This window comes from Artemia sp. Qi Xiang Cuo, chromosome 9, assembly GCF_049724085.1.
Source record: "Artemia sp. Qi Xiang Cuo chromosome 9, ASM4972408v1, whole genome shotgun sequence".
In the NCBI taxonomy this organism is placed as follows: Eukaryota; Metazoa; Arthropoda; class Branchiopoda; order Anostraca; family Artemiidae; genus Artemia; species Artemia sp. Qi Xiang Cuo.
In genome coordinates this window covers 57,990,551-58,015,761 of record NC_142802.1, presented here as the reverse complement: position 1 = coordinate 58,015,761, position 25,211 = coordinate 57,990,551, and the positions used below count along the sequence as shown (strand labels likewise).

The 25,211-nt window shown below is 36.1% G+C and overlaps 1 protein-coding gene across 3 annotated transcripts in view; it reads left to right on the top strand.

Moving 5' to 3' along the window:
- LOC148948871 (aquaporin-7-like) overlaps nucleotides 1-20,586 on the top strand; it is a 71,617-nt gene extending 51,031 nt beyond the window's left edge. For all 3 annotated transcript variants that reach the window (XM_089094116.1, XM_089094118.1, XM_089094117.1), the window contains 3 exons: nucleotides 5,197-5,414; nucleotides 6,662-6,825; nucleotides 20,391-20,586. In XM_089094116.1, coding sequence (XP_088950242.1) covers nucleotides 5,197-5,414; nucleotides 6,662-6,825; nucleotides 20,391-20,395 — 387 coding nt within the window. In that variant the 3' untranslated portion in view covers nucleotides 20,396-20,586. The remainder of the gene's footprint in view (nucleotides 1-5,196; nucleotides 5,415-6,661; nucleotides 6,826-20,390) is intronic.
- Nucleotides 20,587-25,211: the final 4,625 nt, after the last annotated feature.

The window sequence follows — 25,211 nt, the reverse complement described above, 5'->3', positions numbered from 1 at the left end:
CCTACCCCTTTGTCACCGAGGTCGCATGTTTTTCAGCCTTGGAATATAAAGTGTGATGCGCCTTATTCTCTCAAATTCGATTGCGAGGGAATGTATCCTGGCAAATCCGACGGCAAATAACTTAGATTTGATGGAAGATCACTCTCCATAATTCCACAGAAGACTTTTGTATCTGCTTTCATTTCCAGAATAAACTTTTTGAGTATACATCTCTGAGAACTAAGGTTTCAGCGTGGGCTACCACTCCTATTGCTAGATGGTCAAATTGAATCCAAAAATCAGACATTTTCATGCTCAACTTGCATCATTTCCGTCACAAAAAGTCAAAATCTTGATTGAATAAGAGAATGTGCACGATATTTGTTGACAATTTGCTTTAACTAATTCATCTATAATTGTGAACTCAGTAATTAACACACCAAGAAAATAGACCCCAAGATAGGCAGCATACCATTGTAAGCTATCAGCGATAAACACACGATATGTAAATAATATATTGAATGTCCTGTAATATCGACAATTAATTAGCAAATATCAATTTAATTCGCTTCAACGAATCTCCGAAGCGCAGAATAAATATCCGGAACACGAAACCACGAGGGCCATGTCAATATTATACTTTCTGGAATAATGGAATAGCTATACTAACGACTATTACACAATTGGAATAGCTGGACTAAAAATCACACAGGGAAATCGCCCTGTGTCACGACACCCAATGTCTAATCCACATAGTCAGCAAGCAATTAACCCTTTCGCCCCGGAGCTCGTCAAATGACAGGTGGCTAATTCTTGCTCATCAGATGCTATCTAGTGTGAAAAGTAGTAACTAAAACCATGCTCATTGTATTCTTGAAACATCTACCAATCTATTGATGTATCACACGTATTGTTCGGAACATTGCAGTGGACGAAAAGTTAATTAGAAAAAAAGTGGGGAAAAGTCTGTTAGAGGTGGGTAATTTCTAGTTAGAAATTCAAGTAGGTTTATCATTCATTTGTCTACTTTTGTAATATCATTTAAACTAGATAGTCGAAACTAATCAATGAGAGTTCTATTTAGTGACTAGCGCAATCTAGTGGGCTGTCAGAATTTTCGCAAGTCAGTGTAAGTCAAATGACAAGACTGGGACTCTCAGACTGAGGGGCTTACTCCTGTCGGATACTTCTACAAGTATATTCCGCTTGAGTCTTTTGAGACTATGGCTGAAAAGACGGACTTGTACTATATGAAGGGACATGGTAAAACTATAGCAGTCAGAGGCAAAAGCCTGGCCTAAGAGATACGCCAAATGGTTGGTATTTTAATCCTTATGTAATCTATGAATCTGTCGCAGGTATGACTTTACTGGACCAAGTAGTAATTTCTTCCCATAATTGCTAGAACACTCCCAACAGATCGACACCATAAACTACGAAATCATCTCCACTTTGCGTCCAAAGAGGACAGGAACGAAAATGATGCGTTATGGAAAGTCAGGCCTGTGTTATCCCTTGTTAGAGAGCGGTGTTTGGACCTTGAAAGGGAGGAAAACCTATGTGCAGACTACGCCAAGACCGTGGGGGCTGAAAAACTTAGTTCTCTGTGGTTCTTCTGGTATCATGTATGACTTTGAAGTTTATCAGGGAAAGAGTACCCCTATTGGGAAGGAGTACAGAGAAACAGCTGGAGCTTTGGGAGGAGCCATTGTTCTTAGTCTGCTGGAGAAAATTGACAAGCATGTCTACCACAAAGTATATTTCTACAACTACTTTACAACGTTACCACTGCTTGAAAAGTTGACAGTAGGTGGCTTCTTCGCAGCAGGAACTATCAGAAAGGGCACGATAGCCAAAGTGAAGCTTGCAGATGAGAATGATCTTAGGAAGAAAGGACGATGGTCGTGGGATGAAGTTAGCGACATTGAAAAGGGACTCGTCCTTGTGCGTTGGTTTGACAACAGCGCAGTAAACATGGCGTCGAATTATTGCGGTGCAGGTGCAGGTGGAGTAGTGAAAAGATGAAGTAACGAGAAGAAGGAGAAGGTTGGTGTGAGAAGACCTGACGTTATTGGTCACTATAACCGCAACATGGGAGGAGTAGACAAGCTGGATCATCTCGTCGCCTTGTATCGAATTGAAACAAAGACGAAAAAGTGGACCTTTGTCACTTTTCGAGTTCCGGAACGAAATTACAGAAGCACTACTGAAGTGTGAATATGAGGAGCAGATCTCTAAACGAAGAGCTGGTCGTCCTCACCATCAACAAGATGCCAAGAATTTTCCGGCTCCTTCGCCGTCCCGACGTGCTGCACGATCAACTTACACGATCGAAAGCGTCCGGTATGACCGAGTAAATCACTTCCCAGTGCATTTAGAAGGTCGGAAAGCCCAGTGCCGCTATGAAAAGTGCCCAAAAGGAAAAAAGGAGGTTTCACAGATTCGTTGTGAGAAATGTGAGCTTGTGCTGTGTCTGAACAAAGACAGGAATTCCTTCAAGATATACCATGTTCAATGAGTTTGAAACTTGACATTGTGTATATGTTTTGTGCCTTGTTTATATTTTTCGTATAAACGAAGTTGTCTTGCTGGTACACCCTTCTAGTCCCATTACTGTCATTTGACAGGGATCGAGATTTCTAAGAATATGTACCCGGACGGTTTCTAACACAGCCATAAGTTTTATAAGGTCAAAATGAGCCCTATACTAGAAAATCAGAATTTTCTTGTGCAGGAAAAATATTCAGGGCTGAAAGGGTTAATGTTAAGTTAAATAAGTTCCAAGGTTAGATTACCCCAAAAGGGACAGCTTTATCTAACCTTCTAAACAAAATCTCGTGTTCGAGTATAATCGACTTTCTATATTTTTTTTTTTTTTTTTTTCTTTTTTTTTGGTTTAACAGCCTAAATTAAATAAAAAGACCTTTGAACAACATTATTTTAAAAGAGCTTCGTATCTAAAACACAGAATCAAATATGAACTGGTTAGAAGTCATCTCTGCTCCCTAATGTTTCCATTTCCAATATTCTTAAAAATTTGTCAAGTGGATATTTCTCGATAACATAATCTATTGTTGTACAAAAATGCGTTGATTGTAAATGGAAAATGTGTAGGTCCGAAAGAGAGCAGTAAATACAAGTGTAACTATTGTTAATTACTGAATGTATCACAGTTTTCTTGGTCCGATTTTTGACGATTTGGCTCATTCTCTCGTCTCGCCTCTCTTTTTAGTAATTAAATAAAAAAATAAGTTTTTTCAACTGAAAGTAAGGAGCAAGATAGGGTTTTCCCCCTAGTAAATACCTCACTCTTTACGCTAAAGTTCGAATTTTGTTTGAATCACAAACCCCTGAATCACAAAGGCCGTTTAAATAGAATGGATAGCTCTTCCGAAAGTACTAAAACAAACTTTAGCGTAAAAAACGGGGTATTGACTAGGGGGCGAACCCCCTCATATATGTAATAGTTTCTGTTCGTTTTAAGTTTTAATGTTGCTCCTTACTTTCAGTTGAAAAAACTTGTTTTTTTATTTAATTTCTGATCGTTTTTTAAATAATGCTGGAAAATCCGGCGCCCCTTCATAGAAATGTCCCTTCCCCCAAAGAAAAATCCTCCATGGAAAGATCCTCCCACGTAACCCCCTCGTCCTATCCCCCCTCCCCCCCCCCCTCAACAGAAAGAAATCCCTCCTGGAAAAGTCTGTATACTTCCAAATAACCAATAGTATATGAACAATGGGCAAAGTTCATAACTTGCAGCTCTTCCCCGGGAACTTTGGGGGATCAAATCATCCTCAAAGACATATTTATTAAATTTTTGACTATGCTGAACAAAATGGCTATCTCAAAATTTTGATCGAGTGACTTCGGGAAAAAATGAACGTGGGAGGGGGCTAAGTTGCACTCCAATTTTTTCCCTAGAACTTTTAAATTCCGTTCGAATGATTCCTCTCATGATATTCTAGGACTACTGGATCGATACGATCACCGCTGGGAAAAAAACAACAAATAAACACGCATCCTGATCTTTCTTCTGGCAAAAACTACAAAATTCTACATTTTTGTAGATAGTAGCTTGAAACCTCTACAGTAGGGTTTCTGATACGCTGAATCTGATGGTTTAATTTTCATTAAGATTCTACCACTTTTAGGGGTTGTTTCCTCATTTTTTCAAAAATAAGGCACATTTTTTCTGGCCCATAACTTTTGATGGGTAAGATTAAACTTGATGAAACTTATATATTTGAAATCAGCATAAAAATTCAATTCTTTTTATGTATCTAACGGTATCAAAATTCCGTTTTTTAGAGTTTCTGTAACTATTGAGCCGGGTCGCTCGTCAAACAGTTCGTTACCACGAACTGTTTGATCCGGTGGGGTGACACAGTGTCAAGAAAAAAAATGTTATACTTTATGCGGTTCCGATTTGAGGTGTCTTTCAGTTTTTTCTGATGGGGGGGGGCTAATAGTTATGCAAATACCACATCATATTATAAGGATATTCGATGCTATGCATTTTTTTTGTAGCCTAAGTCGTTATCAAATTATATCTGGAGGGAAAGACATGATGATGCGTTATTTTATTATTGTGAGTGTTTGACCTGGATTACCAAATGCATTTTAGATTTGTTTATTGCAACCTAAAAACAGAACAAACATATTCACAGAAGATGCTTCGGACCATTAAAAATAAATAGACACGATGGAAAAAAGGATTGGTTTTGTTCCTATGTTTTTAACAACAAGTAAGGTAAGTATATTAAGATTAAACTCTTATTTTAAACTAAGTAAACTCCTATTAAGGTACGTACGCAGAAATTTGTTGTTTTTTTTGTGGGGGGGGGGCAAATCCTTCAATTGTGAGAAGTATCAGAAAATTATGGAAAAAGTAAAAACAAATCATGAAATTTCAGGGGGACCCGAGCCCAGTGGCTCACCCCCTGCGTACGAGCCAGCTTCTATTAAATTCAGTACCTACAGGTTAAACACCGACCTTTTTTTTAGCAATGTACCAATGTTATTGTTTTTGACTGAACATACCATTTTTACTCATTTTCTCACTTTTTTGCAGATTGTTGGAACCATTTTTTTGCAGATTGTTGGATTGTTATACCATTTTTACTCATTGTCTCACTTTTTTGCAGATTGTTGGAACCATTTTTTTGCAGATTGTTGGATTGTTATACCATTTTTACTCATTTTCTCACTTTTTTGCAGATTGTTGGAACCATGGTTCTTCTTATTGCTATTTGTGCTATAACAGATGAAAAGAACATGCAGATATCCAAACCCCTGATTCCTCTATATGTTGGCTTCACCTTTGTGGCAATTGGCGTTGCCTTTGGAGCGAATTGCGGCTACGCTATCAACCCAGCAAGAGATTTGTCACCGCGTATCATTACTCTGATCGCAGGATGGGGCACTACCACATTCACGTAACTATTTTCGAATTTTTTTTGAAGATTAGCAAACGAGTTGCAAAATAATAAGCGATCAAACTTCCCATTTATCAATGTAAATCCAATGCATTGCTGCATGCCGGCAAAATTAGGAATCCTGAATAATTTTTGGTAAAAATGTTCTTTTGCTTGATCCCCTGTGCAAGTAAATTTGTATTATAGCCCACTTAAGCCCAACATTGGATGTCTCAATTAACATACACCAAAGTGACTGATGGCCTTCAATGGCTTGGAATTCGTCGAAATGATGTAAAATTAGGGTTTACCTACCATAAAAATGAATACGTATTATCTTGGTTACCCGTCTGACCGTATCTCAAACAGTAGGCTATAGAAAAATATGGCTCTATTCCTTTTTTGTAGAAATCCCTTTCTAGGTGTATATGAGAGTAGGTTTGAGATTGCTAGGACACACTCTTCTGGTAAAGAATGACCGAATGCCAAACCTCATCCTTGTTGGTCAACCATCTAGGGCCAAACGAAATGCAGGTCGTCCCCGAATGGGGTGGGAGGATGTCACAAGAAAAGATTTAAGAGAAATTGGAATTTTTTGGGAGATTATAAAGAAAGGCGCTTTAAATAGATCGGGATAAAGCAGTAGCGCGCGTAGCTGTGTCGGCCTCAGGGGAAATGGTACTGCGGTGAATTACTAGTAGCATTAGTAGAAATGACGGAATTTAAAAATACCTATTCGACTCCTAAATATTCTCTAAAATATGAACATTATGGTGCAAATACTTACCACCGAGAGAGCCTTTAAAATTTTATCCGAAGTTCCAATTAATTAAATTTGCAAGCTAATTCAATATTGCTAGTCAATGCTAATAAATATAGTTATAATAAATAACGCAAAAACATTTTCTTCACATGTAAATATTAATCAGTTCAGTTTATGGGGAAGGGCATAAACTAACAATTCCCTCCTGGAGGGCTCTTGCCTATTTTTTTTTATTAATCAAAAAATTGCACGAATTTGCATTATAAAGCACAAAAACTTCGATTTTTAGCATTTGTTGCCTTTTGCTAAGGGAAAAATAAAAAGTTTAAGTTAGTAAAATACCAAACTACTCTATCGTTTTTTAGATTTTTTTAATGAGTCATCGCCTGATGAACCTCATACCTCCAGCCCCCCCCCCCACCACAAATCATAAACTTTTGGTTGCATAAATGATATTTCTTTAAATACTTCCCCAAACAGTTTTAATCGTTACGTTTTTTTCTAGGGTGAACGACTATTGGTTTTGGGTCCCTATTGTTGGCCCTCATGTTGGTGCCATTCTGGGTGTTTTTATTTACATCCTTTGTATAGAAGTACATTGGCCCGAAGATGACAAAAATGAGTCATTAGCGAAATCCAAAGTGAAAGAACAAACTATTGACATTGATAGTAAGTCAATTAATTCTTGAGTCTTTAATTAGCTCTAATCATTCGCTGTGAATTTGAAACTAGAGATAGGATATACATGAACAAGCTAGTTGTTGATATTGCTATTGAAAGGCCATTTAAATGTATTGTGTTGGGTTGAAACTGAAACTTTTCTTAAAAGGAAGGGAGCTTTTATATTACCACTTAAAGAAAAATTTTTGGTACTGGTGCATTATGCGGGCCCACTGCTATAAACTGTATCAGAGAAAACCAGTCATGAAACCCGCCAAACGGGCTATTTGCAAGAGACCGCTATAGATCAGGCCTTCCTAAACTATGGGTCGCGACCCCAAATGGGGTCGCGTAGCAAAATCATGGGGTCGCAATAGATTTTAAAGTAAAATATTTATAACATACTACAGGAAATAATATATATTGTAAAGTTGAGGAATTTTTAAAGACTGAAGGTCTAGAATGGAAAAATTGCTATGAATTATGAACACATGGTGCAAGAGCGATAACGAACAAAAACGTTGGTTTTAAATCTTTTTTTTTCAAGCTACTCATTATGACCATGTAACTTTTAGTCACTGCCTTATTCACCTAGAGACCCTTGCAGCAAAAAAAATTAGCACCATAATTGAACGATGTGCTTCAGAATGCTGTTAATATTATAAATTTTATGAAGAGCCGTGCCCTTAACGGTGACTAATTTTCAAATTTTTGGAAGGATATGGTTTCCGTGTATATTCCGTGTTATTATTACATGCAGAAGTAAGATGGTTGTCAAGAACTCAAATTTTAAGAAGCTTATTATTATTAAAAGACAGAATAAAAATATTCTTAACCGAACGAAAATGTGAACTTGCTGCTTTTGTTCAAAACCAATCATGGCTATCCAAGCTGTGTTATTTGTCGGATATCTTTGCGAAATAAAACGATCTCAACTTGTCTCTTCAAGAAAAATTGCAATATATTTACTAAAGTTTTATTAAAAATATATTTACTTAAAAATATATTAAAAATATATATATATATATATAAATATATTTACTAAAGTTTTATTTAAAAGATTAAAATTTGGAAAGATAGGATAGAAAAAAAATCGAATTTTTAAAGACTGAAGGTCTAGAATGGAAAAATTGCTGTGGATTATGAGCGCATGGTGCGAGAGCGATGACGAACAAAAACGTTGGTTTTAAATCATTTTTTTTTCAAGCTACTCATTATGACCATGTAACTTTTAGTCACTGCCTTATTCACCGAGAGACCCTTGCATGTCTCTCTGGTATTACGTCTTCTTCTGCCATTCAACACAACATATTTATGTGAAGTTACTTTCTGAGCTTTAACGCATATCAAACCCCAATATCGTTCATCGCTAAAAAATGTTGAAGATTTTACGTCCAGCAGTGTCAAATATTCCACCAAGATTTAATTTGGTATGCAATAAAGACTGGTACATCCATCTCACTAAAGTTTTTCTTTTCATTTCTCTTTTCATATTCAATTGAACTAAGACAGTCAGAATTATCTTTTATTTATGTTATTGCAAAAAATGCAATCTTGATGAAAATTAAATAAAAAAAACAAGTTTTTTAAACTGAAAGTAAGGAGCAACATTAAAACTTAAAACGAACAGAAATTATTCCATATATGAAAGGGGCTGTCCCCTCCTCAACGCCTCGCTCTTTACGGTAGAGTTTTTTATTGTTTTAAAAAATAAAGTTGCGAGACAGATTCAAACTTTAGCGTAAAGAGCGAGGCGTTGAGGAGGCGACAGCCCCTTTCATATACGAAATAATTTCTGCTCGTTTTAAGTTTTAATGTTGCTCCTTACTTTCAGTTTAAAAAACTTGTTTTTTTTTATTTAATTTCTGATAGTTTTTTAGTTAATGCAGCTTTTATTTTAGCTCACCGTCATTGAATAAGTAAACAAAATTTGAATAAAAATTTTACTTTTATTTTGCTAAATGTCTGTCTCTAAATTTGGTTCTGACGTAATTTACAAATTAACTTACATAAAAGTTGCAGATTTTTGCAGATATGAGCTTGAAACCTATGTTATAGGGTTTTCTGATCCGCTGAATCTGACGGTGTAATTTTCAATAAATTTTTTCCAATTTGAGGGAAGGTTTCCCCCCTCCTTAAAAAATCAGGTTAATTTTCTGAGGCTCACAACATTTTATGAGTAATACTAAGCTGAATACAATTTGCATCCTTATAGTCAGAATTATACGTCAAGTCTTTGGATACATTTATTGACATCAAAGTTCCGTTTTTAAAAGTTTCGATTACTATTGAGCCGTATCGCTTGTTTTTTTTATCGTTTTTTTTATTACGTATATGTTATTACGTATATGATGGGGTTCTCCCCTTAGTCAATACCACGCTCTTTACGTTAAAAGTGAAAAATTTTTTTAATTCACAGACCCCTGAATCACAAAGGCCGTTTCATTAGAATAGATAGCTCTTGTGAAAGCACTAAAAAAAAACTGTAGCGTAAAGAGCGAGGTATTGACTTGGGGGAGAACCCCCTCATATACTTAATAATTCCTGTTCATTTTAAGTTCTAATGTTGCTTCTTACTTCCAGTTGAAAAAACTTGTTTATTTTTAAAAACGTTTTTTTTTATTTAATTTCTGATCGTTTTTAAATAATGCTTGGAAATACGGCGCCCCCTTCATAGAAATGTCCCTTACCCCAAAGAAACATTCTCCACGGAAAGATTCTCGCGAGTAGCCCCCTCCTCCAGCCCCCCCCACCAGAAAAAAATTCTTCCTGAAAATATCTGTATACCTCCCAATAACCAATACAATATGTAAGCAATGGGCAAAGTTTATAACTTGCAGCCCTTCCCCTGGGAACTGTGGGGAATTGAGTCATCATAAAAGACATATTTATTAGATTTTCGAATATGCTGAACAAAATGGCTATCTCAAAATTTTAATTGGGTGACTTTGAGAAAAAAATGAGCGGGGGAGGGGGCCTAGTTGCCCTCCATTTTTTTTGTTTCTCTTAAAAAGGGCACTAGAACTTTTAATTTTCGTTCCAATGATCCCTCTTACGATATTTTAGGACCACTGGGTCAATACGATTACCCCTGGGAAAAAAAAAAAAAAAAAAAAAAAAATAAAAACGCACCCGTGATCTTTCTTCTGGCAAAAAATTTTAAAATTAAATTTTTGTAGATAGGAGCTTGAAACATCTACAGTAGGGCTCTCTGATACGCTGAATATGATGATGTGAATTTCATTAAGGTTCTATCATTTTTAGGGGGTCTTTCCTCCTTTTTTCGAAAATCAGCCAAATTTTCTCAGGCGCGTAACTTTTGATGGGTAAGATTAAACTTGATGAAACTTATATATTTGAAATCAGAATTAAAATCTGATTCTTTTGATGAATCTATTGGTATCAAAATTCCGTTTTTTAGAGTTTCGGTTACCATTGAGCCGGGTCGCTCCTTACTTACAGTTCGTTACCACGAACTGTTTGATTTCATATAGTTTTTGTAAGTATAAAATAAAGACAACTTTTCAACTTTTGTGGAATTTTTTACTTGAGATTTTTGTGTGTCTCTAAACGAATTCTAGAACTATATAATTTCATGTGTATATGTATATTGTTACCTAATAAATGAATCATCGAAAATATTTATTTGTCTTTCAATTATATTTATAAGAGGTCGCCAGGAAACTTGCAATCGTAAATGGGGTCGTGAATGAAAAAAGTTTACGAAGCCCTGCTATAGACAAATGATTGCAAAGCGTTGTTTCTCAATGAGTTACAAGATTTAAACGATGTTTTTGGGGGGTTTAGGGGGGAAAAGGTACCTAGGTTAGGTTAGGTTACGTATTTAATATATGCTATGCTTTACCTCCCCCCCCCCCCATAATGTGCAAATATATAGCCCAAATTTGTTTCTAAAATATTATATATTCATCCTATTTTATTTTGTTTCATTAACCAAACTTGACTTGTTCACGGTGCCCGCATAATCCACCAGTACCAAATTTTTCTTCGTGATGTTTATTTTTTGGTAATTCATGAACTAACAAACTGTAACTAAATAACTACTGGAATCAGCCTTTTTATAGAAGAGAGGGGGAGTAAGTTGTTCTACACCTAATTAGTAGTAACATAAATCTACATAAAGAGCTTTCGGATAAGACTTAAATTTGACGTTGTTAATATGTAGCTGCGTATGCTTAGTGCCTTAGGGTATTCATAAGCTTTCCATCGACAGTAAAATGGGTTGAGTGGTTAAAACTTTTTTGTAAAATATTTGTATAAACAACTTGTGTGTTAGATTCTCTTCAAGAAAAAACTATATTTCCAATTATAGGTTTTACTTTTAGAGATTAATTTTACGTCATGTGTCAAATTTATTCACATTGTCTCAGTTTCGTATCTTCTACTTCTGCTGCACATTTGTCATTTTTGTCTTTGTTTTGTCTTTTTTTTATGTTGTCATGGTTTTGATCTATTTTCTGGTTTGTCAAGGTTATTTGCAGTAACGGTTTTATACCGTATAAACTAGGGGGAGGGCAAGGTACATAAAATTATAATTGCAACAATTTTTCAGTCAATTAAGTACCTTAATAGGAGGGTAAAAACAAAAAAGGAATTTATTGTCAGAAATATGGCCTCATAAACTGGGGGAGGCAAGCTATACAAAAGTTGCAATTACTACGATTTTTCACTCAATTAAGTACCTTAATAGGAGTGTAAAAACATAAAAATAAAAGACATTTAACGTCAGATGTAAGAAAAACTGGAGGGAGGAGCAGCTGCCCCCCTAAATAGGCCTAGAACCACCATTGACTATTTACTACCACTTCTTGGAGGGGTAAGTAAGTTCGTCCCTTTGTTATTGATACGAGTACTTCGTTAGCTTTGTATAAGGTTTGTTTACAAATTTAGAAATTCAACAATTACATTTTTGTGGTCGCAACAGTAGTCGCCTGGACAGATGTAGGGTTGTCTTCCACCACTTATTGGGTGCATGCGCGGAATGACAAACTGGCTTTCCCCTAGAAAAATATAGCATTTACTTGAAGTTTCAATTTCATTTTTGAAGAGCCTGTGCACAAAGAAGCAAATCATTTGGCCAAGCCATCAAATACCATTTTAGGTGCAGTTGGATGAGCTTAAATTCTCTGAAGTACAAATTTCCTCAAATCAAGCACTAAAAGTACTAATAATAATTTATTTCTACCCTATTAATATAGCTCTGAAGTGGATCCAAAAAGCGGATGAAGATTTGCTAGATGTTTTCCAGAGAATTGCTTAAGGATTGTTCTGGGTACCCGGCTGACTGATCGTATTTCAAACAATAGGCTGTACGAAAATGTTGCTCAATACCACTCTCTAGGGCTATAGTGAAAGAAAGGTTGAGGTGGTTAGGGCACGTTGTGCGGATGAAGGATGACAGATTGCCGAAGATTGTTCTTTTCGGCCAACCGCCTAGGGCTAAACAGAAAGCAGGTCGTCCTCGTCTGGGGTGGGAGGACGTCATACAGAAAGATTTAAAGTGAATAGGAACTTCGTGGGAGGGTGTAAAAAGGGAGGCTTTGAATAGATTGGGATGGAGGAGGAGCGCGCGTAGCTGTGTTGACTTCAGGTGGCTTGGTGCTGCAGTGAGTTGTTAGTAGTAGTAGTAGTAGTAGTTAATAATGCTCTTACAAAGGAGTAAATAAAGAAAAAAATACACAAACAAAAATACAACATAAGAAGTAAAATATGAATTCATATATCATTAAACAAAACTACAGCATAGGAAATAAAAAATGAAAAACTTATTGGTTGTCTAATAAAACTCTCAAACTTAAAAAGTCAGAGTAAAACCTGTTCAATATAAGTGGTATTCCTAAAAGAATTCCTAAATCGAAAACCGGCACAGCATAAGCCCTATTTTCAAGGCATTTACATTTTATTTACAGAGTTTACAAGTTTAACTTAACAAATGTTAAGCCCGTCCACCTATTAAGCCTGATTGAGTTCTGTCTTCATAAAATATTTAAAACATTAGCCTATTGCATTGGTTTGCAGCAGTAAGGTAATTTTTGTGCGGCCATCCACCAACAATGCGTAGCAAATTAAACCGTTCTTCAAAATATTGTTACACATTTCGTTAAGGTTCACGAACTTACCGCCTTTATAGACAATATTTTTAGGCAAATCTTCTGATAAACATATTTTTTTTATCAAGGTTTAATTAAAAATCCATGTATTCAGCAGATTAAAGGATTCAAAATACATTTTGGATTTAGTCGACAGATCACAAAGGACACATTTTTCCTAGGACTAAAAATAAATATAACAATTAGTACTACTACTTCTAACTCTCTGTAGCACCAAGCAGTCTGAGGTCAACACAGATTCGCACGCTCCTCCTCCATCCCAATCCATTTATAGCCCCCCCTCTTTACACCTTCTCAATAAGTTCCCATTTCCCTTAAATCTTTCCTTACGACATCTTCCGACCCCATTCGGGGACAACCTATTTTTGCTGGGCCTTGACAGTTAGCCAACAAGAATAATTTTTGGCAATATGTCATCCTTCATCCACAGAACGTGTCCTGTGGAATTGAAACCAGATTTTCGTACAGTTTACTGTTTGGGATAGGGACAGTCACTCGGGTACCCACAACAATCCGTAGGCAATTTCTCAATTACCTGTGATTGACTGTCCCATCTTTTCTGATGTTAAAAGTTGAGCAGGAGTCAAATTTACAGAAGACAGTGCAATGCAACATTCTAGCAAATTTTGCTTTCGTATAGACCTTTCCGTAAATTGTGTGAGTTAAGCAAAAGCCAAATTTACAGAAGACAGAGTAATGCAACATTCTGACAAATTTCCCTTTCGTATAGACCTTTCTGTAAATTCTCGAATGCCTGAAATCTACGTTAATGTTTAAAAAGAATCATAATTCCATGTGCTTTAATTTGAAAGTCATATTAGACTACCCGTAATCTAATGATATGAGCCACATTCCTGATGTGGCTTCCACATTCCACATTCATCTTATCTTTTCTGATATCAGAGTTAAGCAAAAGCCAAATTTACAGAAGACAGAGCAATGCAACATTCTGACAAATTTCCCTTTCGTATAGACCTTTCTGTAAATTCTCGAATGCCTGAAATCTACGTTAATGTTTAAAAAGAATCATAATTCCTTGTGCTTTAATTTGAAAGTCATATTAGACTACCCATAATCTAATGATATGAGCCACATTCCTGATGTGGCTTCCACATTCCACATTCATCTTATCTTTTCTGATGTCAGAGTTAAGCAAAAGCTAAATTTACAGAAGACAGAGCAATGCAACATTCTGAAAAATCTCCCTTTCGTAAAGACCTTTCTGTAAATTCTCGAATGCCTGAAATCTACGTTAATGTTTAAAAAGAATCATAATTCCTTGTGCTTTAATTTGAAAGTCATATTAGACTACCCGTAATCTAATGATATGAGCCACATTCCTGATGTGGCTTCCACATTCCACATTCATTTTATCTTTTCTGATGTCAGAGTTAAGCAAAAGCCAAATTTACAGAAGACAGAGCAATGCTGTCTTCAATATGGATTCCGCCGGAAACGCTCAACATTAGACTGCCTAGTAGCCCAGTATCAGGAGTGGATAGAACTACTGGCAATGGGATACGACATCAGGCTACTATCCTTCGACATTGCAAAAGCTTTTGACAGAGTATGGCACCGTGGCCTGCTAAAGAAACTCTATGTGTATGGTGTTCGTGGATGTCTGTTAAAAGTGATTGAGAGCTTTCTTTCCGATCGTTCACTGCGGGTTGTTCTTGGCGGGTTTACTTCCCGCGAATACCTAGTGAAAGCAGGGGTACCCCAGTGCAGTGTCTTGGGACCTACGCTCTTCCTTATCTACATAAACGACATGGGAGACAACCTCGCAAACCCTCTGCATCACTTTGCCGACGATACCACGACACACTCAGCCGTCCCTAAACAAGAAGACCCAACACAAGCCTCCATTTCCCTACAGATGGATCTTTTGAAAATTGAAAAGTGGTCTGATGCATGGATGAACAACTTCAATGCATCAAAAACAAAGGAGCTTCTAATTACCCGATCAAAGGTGCCACGTGAACACCCCAGTTAGCTTTATAGCTTCAAAAATGAAGCTATAAAGAGAGTGACGAGCTTCGTCTACTGGGGATTCATTTCTCCACCGATCTCTCTTGGAACAACCACCTTGATCGGGTGAGAACCTCCTACGCAAGCAAGCTGAGAGTTACTCTTCGCTGCAAAAACCTTCTTCCATCAAACTCGATCATACAAGTCTAGCATCAGACCCATAGCGGAATATGGATGCCCGCTAGTTGCTGGTGCTCCGAAAACGCTGTTGGCACCACTTCAGAAGATCCAGAATAGGGCAAATAGGGCGGGCTGCGCCTCTACACAAGAATTGCTCCAGCCTCTGGATGAAAGGTTTGATGTAGCGTCGATGGCTGTTTTCTACAAGTACATGAATTCACCTCCCTCAGACGAGCTCTCTCAAATTGTGCCCCCCTTTGTCCAGCTGACAAGGCAGACACGAAGGCACACAGCTCGGTGCAATTATCTAAAGGAGGATACGCCAAAAACCGAGTACTTGAGGAACAGCTTCATCCGGCGTTGCAATTCTATCTGGAACGATCTTCCTGGGGATATTATCCCTGCAAATCCCTCTGTCGACACCTTCAAAAGAAGGTTCAATAGACATTTAAAACCTCGAGGCCATTGAAAGAGGTAAATGAATAGCGGCATATCAGATACTTTGAAGTACCTGGCGCCATGAATATTGGAAAAAAAAAAAATGCAACATTCTGACAAATTTCCCTTTCGTATAGACCTTTCTGTAAATTCTCGAATGCCTGAAATCTACGTTAATGTTTAAAAAAAGAATCATAATTTTGTGCGCTTTAATCGGAAAGTCATATTTGGTGCCTGCAATTTAATGATGTGTCTCATTCCTGATGTGGATTCCACATTCCATCTCATCTTGAAAGTATTAAGATATCAACTAAGTTTATGTGAAGTGGAGACCATAGATAAAAACGCCAAGGATCGGGAAGATGCAGCTAGAAGGCATAATAGTAAAATAATGTACTGGCATGTTAATAATTTGAGAGGGAATAATCAATCCGGCCTTGGCCCAGTTAAATATAGGAACAGGGCCACAATTAATGATAAGGAAAGACTTAAGGAGAGATAGGCAGAACATTTTAGAACGTGCTCAACTGAGATAGAGATGCAGGATAAGATAGAGCGGAAAGTGAAAAAGATTATGACGCACTGTATGTGAAGAAAAATTTGTTTTGTGAGAAAGAATTAGTGACAGTACTAAAATGATTAAAATATAATAAGGCCCCAGGTCCTGATAGTATGGTAAATAAGTTTCTTAGAAATGGTGGCTCTGAGGTTAGAAATAAGTTACTGAAGAGTATGACTATGCTTTTTGAAAAAAATGAAGTACGTAATTATTGAGGCATTAGTCTGGTCTCTGTAGGTAGCAAACTACTCAGTAGTATGATATTTCTTAGGCTAAGAGGTGCTGTAGACAAAGTTATAAGAGAAAAACAGTGCGGTCTTAGATAGAAAAGAGGATGTGTCGACCAAATTCTCACTCTTAGATCAATAATCGAGAAGAGCCTGAGCTATTAAACACATTTAGTCCTAAGTTTTATAAATTATGAGCAAGCGTTCGATTCTGTTGATAGAAGAGCTATAGTGAATGTTTTATCCTTGTATGCCGTCCTGGCTAAGTGGACGTGCGCTGGGTTGAGAATTTTTTGTTCCAAGAGGTTACGGATTCGACCCTGGCGTGGCCAGTTATTTGGATTTAGGACGCGGGTCAGTGGTGTGACTCTGTAATCTTAGCGAGAGTCGACCCAGCTCTAAATGGGTACCTGGAGAAATCTGGGGAAGCTAAGCAGGAAGGATGTGCGAAATCACAGGATGGCTGGCCCCCAGCCCTCCATTGCACTTCCCGGCTGAAGGGCCATGAAACGGAGATCCGCACTGCCGGTTTGGACCTTAAGGGTCTAGCGCCATCATACTTACTTACTTACTTACTTATCCTTGTATGGTATACCAGACAAATACACTAAGTGATTAGTGGTATGTACGAGAATAACACTGCTGCGGTTAACGTAGGAATTGAGGTTAGCAGCTGGTTTTGTATTAAATCAGGAGTTAGACAGGGTTGTGTTCTATCCCCCTTTATATGGATCGTTTTGATTGACTTTGTCTTAAGGAGCACAGGAAGCGCACTGGGAGGACACAGAATTAAATGGGGAGGAAAAACTTTCCTGGAACTAGATTTGCTGATGATTTAAGCATCCTTGATGAAAGTGTAAGTAAAATAAATGAGCTTGGAGAGGTTTTTCGAATTCAGGATGCTAGAATAGGTTTGAAAATTAATGTTAGAAAGAGTAATTCGCTAAGGCTAGGGATAGGCTAAGTGAAGGTAAAAAGGTGGCATTGGGTAATGAAAAGACTGATAAATTGGACAGTGTCACTTACCTTGGTGGCATTATTAGTAAAGATGGTGGAAGCAGTGAAAATGTTAAAAGTAGAATAGCCAAGGCTCAGGACGCTTTTTCACAGTTGAAAAAAGTTTGGAAGAATAGGAAGAAAAGTCTCCAAACCAAGATTGGAATATTGGAAGCTACAGTGATGACAGGGGTCAAATAATGAAGCATGCATACTTTGAAAAATGGAAGAAGATTTGCTAGATATTTTCCGGAGAAATTGCCTTTGGATTGTTCTGGATACCCGACTGACTGACCGAATTTCTAAAAGCAGGCTGAACTAAAAGTGTGGTATAATCCTGCTTTCTAGGGCTATAATGAGAGAAAGGTTGAGATGGCTAGGGCACGTTCTGCGGACGAAGGATGACAGTTTTCGGCAAACCGTCTAGCGTAAACGGAAAGCAAGTCGTCCGCTGTTGGTGAAGGAGGATGTCTTAAAGAAAGATTTAAGGGAAATGAGAACTTCCTGAGAGGATGTAAAGAGGAAGCCTTTGAATATCTTACGGATCGAGATGAAGCGTCCGTATCTGTGTTAGCCTCAGGTGGCTTGATGGTGCGGTGAGTTGTTAGTAGTTGTAGTAGTAGTTTTTGATGTCAAAAGCTAAACAGGAATCAAATTTACAGAAAACATTGCAATGCAACATCCTGACAAATTTCACTTTCGAGTAGACCTTTTCACAAATTCTCAAATGCCTTTGAAATCTACGTTAATCTTCTCAAATGAACAATTGTGCTATAGGTGCTTTTTCGGTTGTTTTTTCTTAGGAAAGGAGGGATATCCTAGGGGAAAATATTGTTCAAGTTACATTTATATAAATTCTAATTTAGGCAAAATGACAAGGTTTCACGAATTGTTTGCTGCTTTGAAACGTTTAGACCGCTTATTTAATAGCAGACTATGTTTGCACTGTCCTCTAATGACAGTAGGTAGCAAATTCATCTGTTTCTTCCAAATATCGTTTATATTTATTTTCGGTGGTTTACAACATTCCCCGTAGAAGTTTCATGTTTCAATATAATATGCTTTCTTCGAGAAACAAAAGATTTACAAAAGATTCAGGTTAAGGCAACGGACTGAAATGGGCCCGTTTGAAAAACAAAAAAATGGTTAATTATGATGTCTTTTTAGGAATAAGTATTCGTTTTTACGGGCTGATTCCATTTTAAGCAACCTTTCTTAACTTTGTATGAGGGACTTTTCATTGGTAACTGAGAGATTAAGGTTAAGACATAGAACTGAAAAAGGTCCGCTTGAAAAACCAAAGAAATGGTTAAAAATATATATATTTTTTTTTTCAGGGCTAAGTATCCGTTTTTACAAGCTTATTCCTTTTTTAGCCGTGTTTCTTAACTTATCACAAGGGACTTTCCATTGACGAATGAGATCTTTTATCTAACTGTTGAAAACCCGCAATTTTTTTAGCAATCAAGTAGTCAAACTTGTTTTGGATCCAAGAATTATGGTCTTACTTTAGATGCTATTTCAGTTTTTGGAGGGAGGGTATCTTGGGGGGCCTATAGTAAAAAGCCCAATATTATGCATTCCTAATTTTTTCCAAAATGAAAACGTCTTTACGATTTCAATATTGCTTAGATAGCTTTTAGATCGATTATGTAGAAGGCAGTTAATTTTATGCTGTACTCTAATGACAGTGAACAGAAAATTTAGATAATTCTTTTAAATATTGTGTTAGTCCTCGTTGTAAACCACGCATATGGCACTGACAATGTGCAAAAAGTCACTCATAATGTTTATAAGGTTTTACTGAAAACTTTCATCTAGCACTTTGAGTTACTAAGGTGGACACATTGGCTGAAGTTATTTGAAGGTTTATTTGGGGCTTAAATACAAAAGAAATAAATAAATAAAGTCTATTACACAATAACAATGGGAGATGTGAAATCAGTATAGGATGGGCCATAAAGATATGTAGGTTCAGTAGAACAAAATTGAGGAAAAAGCCATTTTTGGTCAATATTAGAAATAAACAATTTTTGAACGAAGACCAGAAGGATTTGGCTTGAGCATGAAATTATAATTTAAAACTTTATAGATGGCGTTTATAGTATATTTTTTTATAAACTTTTTCTTACTTTTAACCAGTGGTATCAAAAAAACGCTACATCTTTACGATTTCATTATTGCTTAGATAGCTTTTAGATCGATTATGTAGAAGGCAGTTAATTTTATGCTGTACTCTAATGACAGTGAACAGCGAATATAGGTAATTCGTTTAAATATGGTGTTAGTTCTCGTTGTAAACCCCTCATATGGCACTGACAATGTGCAAAAAGTCACTCATAATGTTTATAAAGTTTTACTGAAAAATCTCATCTAGCACTTTGAGTTACTAAGGTGCACACGTTGGCTGAAGTTATTTGGAGGTTTATATGGGGCTTACATACAAAAGAAATAAACAAATAAAGTTCCTTAATGGAGAGGTAGGATCATCGAACATTTTAAATTTTTGACCATAAAAATGTTCTTTATGTCACATTTTTAGGAAATTTTATTGGTAGAAGGATCGTGGCCCTATTGAAAATTTTTTAAACACCAGAAAAACATAAGCCAGAGAAAAAAAATGGTGAATATTGAATGGTGAACTTCATTCGTTTATTTACAGATTTCGCAATACAAATTTGTATCTCAAAAGAATAGGACACAATCCAAAAAAAACTTATACTATTGTTTGTTGGAAAGCGAGAGGAAATCTATTTTAAGTGAAATATATTTAAAAAGCTTTGCTACCCAGGTTTTTGAACCAGCAGTGGGCCATCAATTCCTTTAAAACAAATGCAATAGAACACAAATAATACAGTTGAATATTGGTGAAACTGTAAAGAATTGTATAAACGGCTTAGTAAGATCTGTAGGAAAAGAAGAAGAAATTTTCATTACCAAAGGGACCATGGAAGTGGTTCATTCTCAGATATTGGGGAAAAAAACAGGAAAAAATCAAGATAGATTTTATTTTTATAACTTGTGATTTCATCCATAAGAATATACGTTGAGTTTAAAATTTGTGTTCTATTTCAGGTTGAAGAGCACCTGTAAAATATCAAATATGAAGGGCATAAAACGTCTCCGTTTTCAGAATCCGTTTCCGTTTTTGGACCAAAGTCTGTTTGAAAGTGTTTTTAGAGTTTTTTTCTTATCGTAATAGTAAGACTACTCTACTCTGTATATAAGAACCAATATTGTATTTTTTTCAAATAAATTGTATTAAATTGTACGATTTTTTGTTTATTTTACTTATTTATGTTATATTTAGTTTTATTTTGTTTTCATTACAAAATATAATCTACGTTTATTAATATATACTTATCAGGAATTAAGTGGGCATAACTATGTAATTTTGTTTTGTTTTCTTTCCAATTTATTTATTTTGTTTATTTCAGTTTGTCTTAACTTTCATATTCACAATTTATTTATTTAAATTTTTGTCAGAACTGTCAGAGTAACGCTATTCTACTGCGTTTAGTGTAAATAATATAACCCCTTTAAACAGGAAGCAGAGAACGGTGAATTATAGAGGAAAGATTCAGCCCCTTGCGCAGAGGCGCCAATGGGGAGGTTAGGAGGCAATTGCCCCCCTTGACTTTGAAAATTTCCATAAAGTCGCCGCTACCCCCTATTTTAGGTATGTTTGCTCAATGTTGTTGTTTTTTTTGGCATCTTCATTAAAAAAATCGACAAAAAATTCCTTGCCCCCCTCTACATTTTCGTGAATTGGCGCTACTGCCCTTGCCTGGAGGATTAAAATATATATAACAACGAAATGTTGTAGCATTTTAGGAAGAGATGACGCTTTCTGTGTAGTAAATTGCTTCTAATACTCAGCCCCCTCTCTCTAAAGTCTTCGCCAGATTATACCTCCAACAAATTACAATTTGTTTTTAGGGTGTCCTTCAACACATTGATTCATAAAGAGCTTTCTTACTATGTGCACAAATTATTTGTCACGTAACACCAAAAGAGCATTAGCGGCATTATTAGCAACAGTAAATAGTATACGATCAAACTTGACAATAGTGACAATAGACCAGTGAAAAAGGAAGGGGAAGAACAAAGAGGAAAACAATGGACCCCTGTGCGTGCTAAACTTGAAACATTCGGATGTATCACCTTCAACAAACCAAATTGTCTAATATGGATAATTAAATCAAAGAAGTCATAAAATATAGCTGAACTATATTACTAGTAGTAATAGTGCAGGCACTTTCAATTACACATGGAATTACACAAGCCTGAGGCTTGAATATACAGTGCAGTTTAACCGGTACATTGGCTTACCAAGGACATTCACCTATTACTACGAACGATACATGAGTTACCAGACGGGTTTCTGAGGCAAAACCCATTTTTTGGAGCCAATCAGAGAGACTGGAGGGTACTCCATATATGGTAACTTGATTGGAGGCATGAATATACAGTGCAGTTTAACCAGTACATTGAGTTACCACGGTCATTCAACTATTATCATGACTGGTATATGCCTTAGCAGACAGGTTTCTGACTCGACAGTCAAGCCTCTCGGATTTCAGTCATAATTCAACTATTGTCTCGAAAGGTATATGCCTTAGCAGATATTGACAAATGACGCATGAAGCTCAATTGCAGACCCTTTTTTAAAATTTCCTCTAGTTGTAAAAAGGAACCTGGTAATGGATTTTTAATAGGATTAATCTCTTTAAGGAAGATCCTCATCTCAATCCGAAAAAAATATGTAAAATAAACCACAAATGGTTTGGCATTCGAGACACCTGTTTGTGTAAGGCTGAAACCTGCTCCTTGATCCAAATCTGCATTTGAATAAATTGAATTAAACTGAATTAAATGCAATAAGGAATGGTAGCGCAATAAACTTTCCCGAAGCTTCTTGCCTTCAATGAATTTCAACCAGGGCTTAGAGCTGGCTCATTTTCCCTTAAAAAGGTCCTTGCGAAGTTTTGACCTTATTCAAAATGAGCTCCAGGCATTAATTCAACGAACTGTCATAGGTGATGAGACCTTGGCAGAAAGGTGCTAGTTCTCGAAAATGAAGGAGGAGGATTTCATTCTTTGTATGAAGATACGTAAAAGTTTTTTTTCAAAACCTAGAGAGGGGGAGGGGACTTTTGTTTTTTGTTTCTCAAAGAAATATCAAAAACAAGTATTTTAAAATTTCAGGAGGGACAATTATATTCATCTGATCGCCCATCGAATTGTCACCCATATATAGGCAACTATTTAATCTTAGAGACAAAAGCGATGAAGCAAAAGAAAAAGAATCAGACATAGTACGGAGAAAACAAAATTAGACAATGTATCATAGGCAGCGCGATAGCGCTGTCTAAGTAAAGAACGATGTGGGTAAAGTGTAAAATGCAAATAAATTTGCACTTTACTGAAAAAATACAAATGAATATGCATTGTCAGTTTAATATACATATAGTGATATTTAGTAATCCAAATGATAGTATTATTTGATTTATTAAAGATATAAAAGTAAAAACATTTAAATTTTTTTCAGTAAAGTGCAAATTTTGTTCTGGCCTTGGGAAGACATAGGGGTTTCGCTCCCAACTTATGTTAATCTCTGCTCGTTTTAGTTTGACCCGGTTATTTATTGTAATTTCTGTTCATTTTGGGTTTCATTTATTTATCGATGCTGAATTGTGGAAGTTTCACGCTTGGTAGATTATTTGATTTTGTTTTGGTTCATTTTTTGTTTAATGGAGTTCTTTACTTTTCTTGGAAAAACTTATTTTGTGGAAAAAGTTTTTTAATTAATGAACAAAAAGAGGCAGATAAATCAAACATGAGATAAAGGAGACACAGTGCTCATGAGAAAAAAGGAAACCCTGTGCTAAATCAGAAAAATTGACGGTGGCAGGACGAAGAATAATGGCAACTGTTATTAGCATTTTAAGCGCCAAATCTTGACCGAGTACCTTGATGTATGAGACACTATAACATCGCGAAATGGTTGTGGTTTCGAAACATGTCACATGACCACTAAATAAAAAGGACAAAAGAAAAGTTCTGCTTTTGCACGACAATGCAAGGCCTCATTCTGCCGGACTAACTAAATTATTTTTGGATTTCTGTGAAATGAGAGAACTTTGTTTACCCCGATTCCTCCCCTAATACCACTCCTAGTAATTCTCATGTTTTCTGTAGCTTCAAAATCAATATATGAGGGGGGAGGGACATGTGCATACGTAGCCTCTTCTCTTGGGGGGCAACCGATTCTGTGATGAAGGGCGGGAGGCTGAAGTTATATTGGCAGTTCACAAAACCTTACATTGCCAGCAAGTTCTATCATACCTATGAAATCTTTATTAATAAGTAATCACCAAAAATCAAAATCATCAATAAGCTTCAACATTAATCAATCTGCTTGGGTTAGAGCTAAGTCTTTCCAAGGTATTATGGATAATTGCTTCTTGTTTGACTTTTATTCTGTCATTCCAGCTGTTTATTTCCAGCTTTTTCAACCATCTACTTTTTATCAACTCCTTTTTTAGCCATCTACCTTTTATTTTAGCTACTTTTTCAACCATCTGCTTTTCAGCCATGTCTGGTGTAAATTTGAATTTCTAGGGGGGGTTTTATGCCCCCTCTGCCCCCTTCCATATGCCCATGGGAAGGGATAATTTCTGCTTTCAATTAATTGTCTATTCTAATTGATGATTAACCCGAGGAAGAAGTTAATGTGTAAGCTACGCGACAAAATTTTACAGAACTTAAGGCGGTCAAGGACCTGTACAACGTGGCTAAATTCCTAAAATGCATTAAATCCAACACGATTTTGGTTACAAATAAATTACCATTACTACTATAGGGGAATCGTTTTCTCAAACATTTAAACATAATTGAGAATTCGTCATTACAAGAGCAGAACCTGGTTTAAGAATTAGCTGAAATGGTTAATAAACTGAGACTTACTTTATTCCCTTGTATTTATTGCAATTACTTTTTTGGACCTCGGTTTATTTCCCTATTTTGATTAACTTTCAAAACAGTTCTAATAAATAAAATACTTAATTCATAGTGAAGAAAACTGTATTTGTTGATCGTTATTCGTTTTTATGCAGTTACTTGTAGGGCCCATGCAGTCAAGGAGTGTGTTAAATTTTGTGCTTCGTCTACTTTGTCTATAACCAGTTTTGCTATTGAAGTTATCAGCCTTTCTCCTTCTCTCCTTCTTATATTGCTTTGTGTTTTCTTTTTAACAAAATGTTTTCAAGGTGAGTGTTTGCTTGCTATAAAACTTAGAGAAAATTTTACTTTGCATTCGAGCCATTCTTTTGCCAATAAATAAGGTATTAGAATGATTTATTTTGCTTTTGTTGAAAAATGAATATCCTTCAAAATATTATCTTTACACTGTCTAGAATTTCTTATTCCTAAGAGAAAAATATTAAATAATTAAAAAATCGGAACTTTTTTTAGCTAGATTTCCTAACCTTTCGTAGGTGTACGTCTGGTTTTATAAATAAAATTTGATTTTCTAATAAAGTTTGGTTTTAATTTTCAGAAATGAGAACATACATGTTTAAAATACATCTTATTTTAATAATTGGGTATATTTTTGCAGATTTTTTAATAAAGTTGGGGTTTAGTTTTCAGAAATATGGACATCCCACTTTAAAATACATCTGATTTGATTAATAACATTCGATTTTTTTATATAAAGTTGGGTTATAGTTTTCAGAAATAAGAACATCCATAACGTTCTGTTCTAAATTTTTCAGCAGAAGATAGAAACAGTTATACTTTGATTGTGACCATTCGCCATGAAGATAAAGAGTTCTTCTTTAATTCTACGTTTTCTCAGAGAAGTGTAAAAATATTCAAGTTCTCTTCTGAAGG